At 40.4% G+C, this 3,685-nt stretch overlaps 1 protein-coding gene across 1 annotated transcript in view; it reads right to left on the bottom strand.

Annotated features, from left to right (window-relative positions):
- zgc:86896 (uncharacterized protein LOC415190 homolog) overlaps window positions 1–3,685 on the bottom strand; it is a 7,828-nt gene that overhangs the window by 3,327 nt on the left and 816 nt on the right. Inside the window, exons 2-4 of the mRNA XM_046030521.1 lie at window positions 2,200–2,304; window positions 1,137–1,359; window positions 766–873 (exon numbers count right to left, since the gene is read on the bottom strand). Coding sequence (XP_045886477.1) covers window positions 766–873; window positions 1,137–1,359; window positions 2,200–2,304 — 436 coding nt within the window. The remainder of the gene's footprint in view (window positions 1–765; window positions 874–1,136; window positions 1,360–2,199; window positions 2,305–3,685) is intronic.

Raw genomic sequence — 3,685 nt, 5'->3', positions numbered from 1 at the left:
AATATTGCCTAAAGGAAGCATATATAAAGTGAAGAGGATTGGTCCAAGGACAGATCCTTGAGGAACTCCATGAGTAACTTTGGCGTGCATGGAGGACTCATCGTTAACATGTACAAACTGAAATCGATCTGATAAATAGGACTTAAACCAGCTTAGAGCGGTTCCTTTAATGGCAATGAAATATTCCAGTCTCTGCAATAGGATCTGATGGTCAATGGTATCAAATGCAGCACTAAGATCTAATAAAACCAGTACAGAGACAAGTCCTTTGTCTGATGCAATAAGGAGGTCATTAGTAATTTTCACCAGTGCTGTCTCTGTGCTATGATGAGCTCTAAATCCTGACTGAAAATCCTCAAATAAATACAAAAACATATAGATATATTTAATTATATTAAAATATTTGAATACTCCCTGTTTATGTTATACCACTTAAAGGGGCTCCCAAATCCCAGGAGTCTTCCTCCTCCACACTAACAAAGAAAGGGCTTGCTAAAACTCAACTCTGGTAACTTTACTAAACGTCTTGGTATATTATTCAGACGTTGTCTTTCATTCAGAGGAGTGAAAGACATGTTGCCATATGCTTACCCCCATTCACTCTCTAACATGCAGTCCTCTTGGAAATTCAAATCCTAACTGTTTTGGTTGCTTATTGGCAATTACCCAGAGCTCCAAAGTGTAGTTTGCTTGCTGTCTGTTTGCAGAACTAGATCTCCAGTCTGCTTCCCCTCCTTTACATCACTGCTTTGGTAGTTGTCTCACCTGCAGTGGAAGTCTGCAGATCCAGCTGCCAGTAGGACATTGTTAGGATGCCAGTCCAGACTCAGGACTGTGGAGCAAATGGGCTTCTTGATGTGCTTACTCAGCCACCTGAAAGGCAGGGAAAATGGTAAAAACCTCCATTTGAATGTGCTTAGCAAATATAATGGCTATCTGTATATCAGCGAAGAGGCATATTGTGTCTACACTGTGTTGTTTGACTGTCTAATCTGTTTCTCTGTTGACATGTGGACATCGGTCATCATCCTTAGGCTTCAACACAATTAAGGAAAATAATCTTGGCCTTCAGAACCAATAAAAGTTTAAGTCTTATGTACAAACCTTGAATAGTTCTGATCTGATGTATTGCTTACCAGTCGTTCTCTTTCTCAAAGTAGCAGACAGCGATGAGGCGCGCTCCACTGCCCAGGGCGAACTTGTTCTCCAGTGGTGACCACTTCACACAGGTAGCTGCACGGTTGATGCGCACCAGGACCAGGGTGGGCTTCCACACACCATCCTTCAGAGTCCACACATAGGCGTTGCGGTCAGAGGCACACGTCACAATGCGGTTGGACTCAGGGGCCCAGTCAATGCCTGTGGACATAATTATGAATGATGGAAGGCTTCCTGCTAGGAGATATATTCCACCTCTGCTTTCAAATCATATCTTTTACTTGAGATGTCCAAATTTCACCAGTTCCATTAATTACCAAAACAGAAAAGTGTGTACTAAATTGTGGGTTTTAATACCACCATGTGGCCACACAATTCAACTCCCACGTCAAAACACAGAGCGATGATAGTTTGAGTCTTGCATTAGTATTACCCATACTCTGAGGTGTTTTTACAGTATAACCAAATCTAAGCATGAGAACACTTCCAAGTTGTTGCTTTGAACCTTTTCAACTTTCTCCCAATGAAACATGAATCCAGCGTTATTTGCATCTGACTAATTGTCTTTAAAAATAGGAAAGTGGTGATACCAAAAATGCTCTATTCTACATACAGTACATGGCATATCAACCTGCTTGTGGGCCCAATAAAAAATATTTGCTATTGTACTCCCTACATTACAATTACGAGTTCAACAATCAGGTCGTGTGATGACAACTGAGCAAATTCCAATCACTGACGAATACTGTAAGATGTAACTGAAAGCTCTGGAAAAAAGCTATGAGATGGACCTAAGCCTATTTTAGGAAATCATTATCCCCAAGGTCAAAAAGGAACTTTCATTCTGAAAATGTCTATTTATGACATTACAAACAAATAGTTGACACACAGTGAACTTCAAGGCCAGGTCGGCCTCGCTAGGCCCAAGGGCAGTGGCCCATTGTGTATCTCTCATTTTCTAAGTTTCATGTTTTGCAGTAGGATGTTGTCAAAGAACAGCCCAGCTCTCCTTCAGTTGCTGTCAGCTAATATAATCAGTACCTGTGATGCGTCCACTGTGCTCAGTCAGCTCATGGATCTTGACCCATTCTTTGCCTTTTTTCTCATAGATTGTCACCACATTGTTGTTAGGACTCACTGCAATCTCTGCAAGAGAAATATGTGTGCACAAACGTTAGGCACTGTAACCACATTATAATAGTAATATAAGAACACAGAAGTAGTATATATAGACAGGGAGAGGATCTTCATCTTATAAGCACGAAGGCGCTCAGTAAATGTCATGACTACTAACTGTTGGGCTTCTGTAAATAACATCACAGAGTACGGTCTAGACCTGCTCTTTTATGAAAAGCGCTGTGAGATAACTGTTGTTGTGATTTGGCGCTATATAAATAAAATTGAATTGAATTGAATTATTTGTGTGTTTGTGTGACGAACAGGTACAGGGTCACAAAATAGTCTGAATATCCAAAACAAAGTTGTGTCAATCTTGCCATCAGTTATTATATATGCAAAGTTATTAGTAGGAAGGTCATGTAAAGAGTTTAAAGAGGTCATATTCTGCTTTGTGGCTTTTTTCCCTCTGCTTTATTGACTTATCTACCTTTTTTGTGCATGTAATAGGTTTTCAAAGTGAAAAAGCCCAAAGTCCAGCCCAAAGGGAGTTCTGGCACCATGGCAATGAAACCATCTACTGTACAGATTCCAAAACCAAAGTCCACCACCCAACTAACTGACTAATACTGAAATAAAAAGCATAGCATAATGCGTTTGTTTTCACACTGGAGTGTCACAAAACTGTATTTATTGGCAAACGGCAGCAGTGATACTGGGGTCATTCCTGCTTGGAGTATTAAGGCTGACATGACAATGACTGTAATGTCAAGTCCCAAGCAGCAGAACACATCCTGCAACTGAAGTGCAGTCAGATGTATAAAGCAATGCTCTTTGAGTTCATTTCCTGTATTGGTAATTAGATTCCCTGTGGTTCTCCAGGCAACATTAATGCAATTAGGGGAGGGAGAAAATGAATCTGCATTTTGCATTGCAAGTGTGGTTCCACCCTATGTTGAAACTACAAGTTATGGAGAAAGAATACAGGAATGTGACGTGCATACAGTAGGTATACAGTGGGGGAAATAAGTATTTGACCCCTTGCTGATTTTGCAGGTTTGCCCACTTACAAAGAATGCAACGATCTATAATTTTAATCATATGTACATTCTAACAGTGAAAGACAGAATCCCAAAGAAAATTCCAGAAAATCACATCATATGAATTTATAAAAATTGATAACCATCTGATGAGGAAAAACAAGTATATGACCCCCTACCAAACAGCAAGTATTCTGGCTCCTACAAGCCAGTTAGTCTTTCTTTAAGACACAGCCCCAATCCCAACCAATTATCTACATCAAATACACCTGCCTCACCTCGTTACCTGTATAAAAGACACCTGTCAACACCCAAACAACCAGCATCACCACCATGGGCAAGACCAAAGAGCTTTCTACGGACATCAGGGA

Source organism: Micropterus dolomieu, linkage group LG02 (assembly GCF_021292245.1).
Source record: "Micropterus dolomieu isolate WLL.071019.BEF.003 ecotype Adirondacks linkage group LG02, ASM2129224v1, whole genome shotgun sequence".
NCBI lineage: Eukaryota > Metazoa > Chordata > Actinopteri > Centrarchiformes > Centrarchidae > Micropterus > Micropterus dolomieu.
Note: the sequence above shows the minus strand (reverse complement) of the source record. Positions and strands in the feature narration are given on the sequence as shown.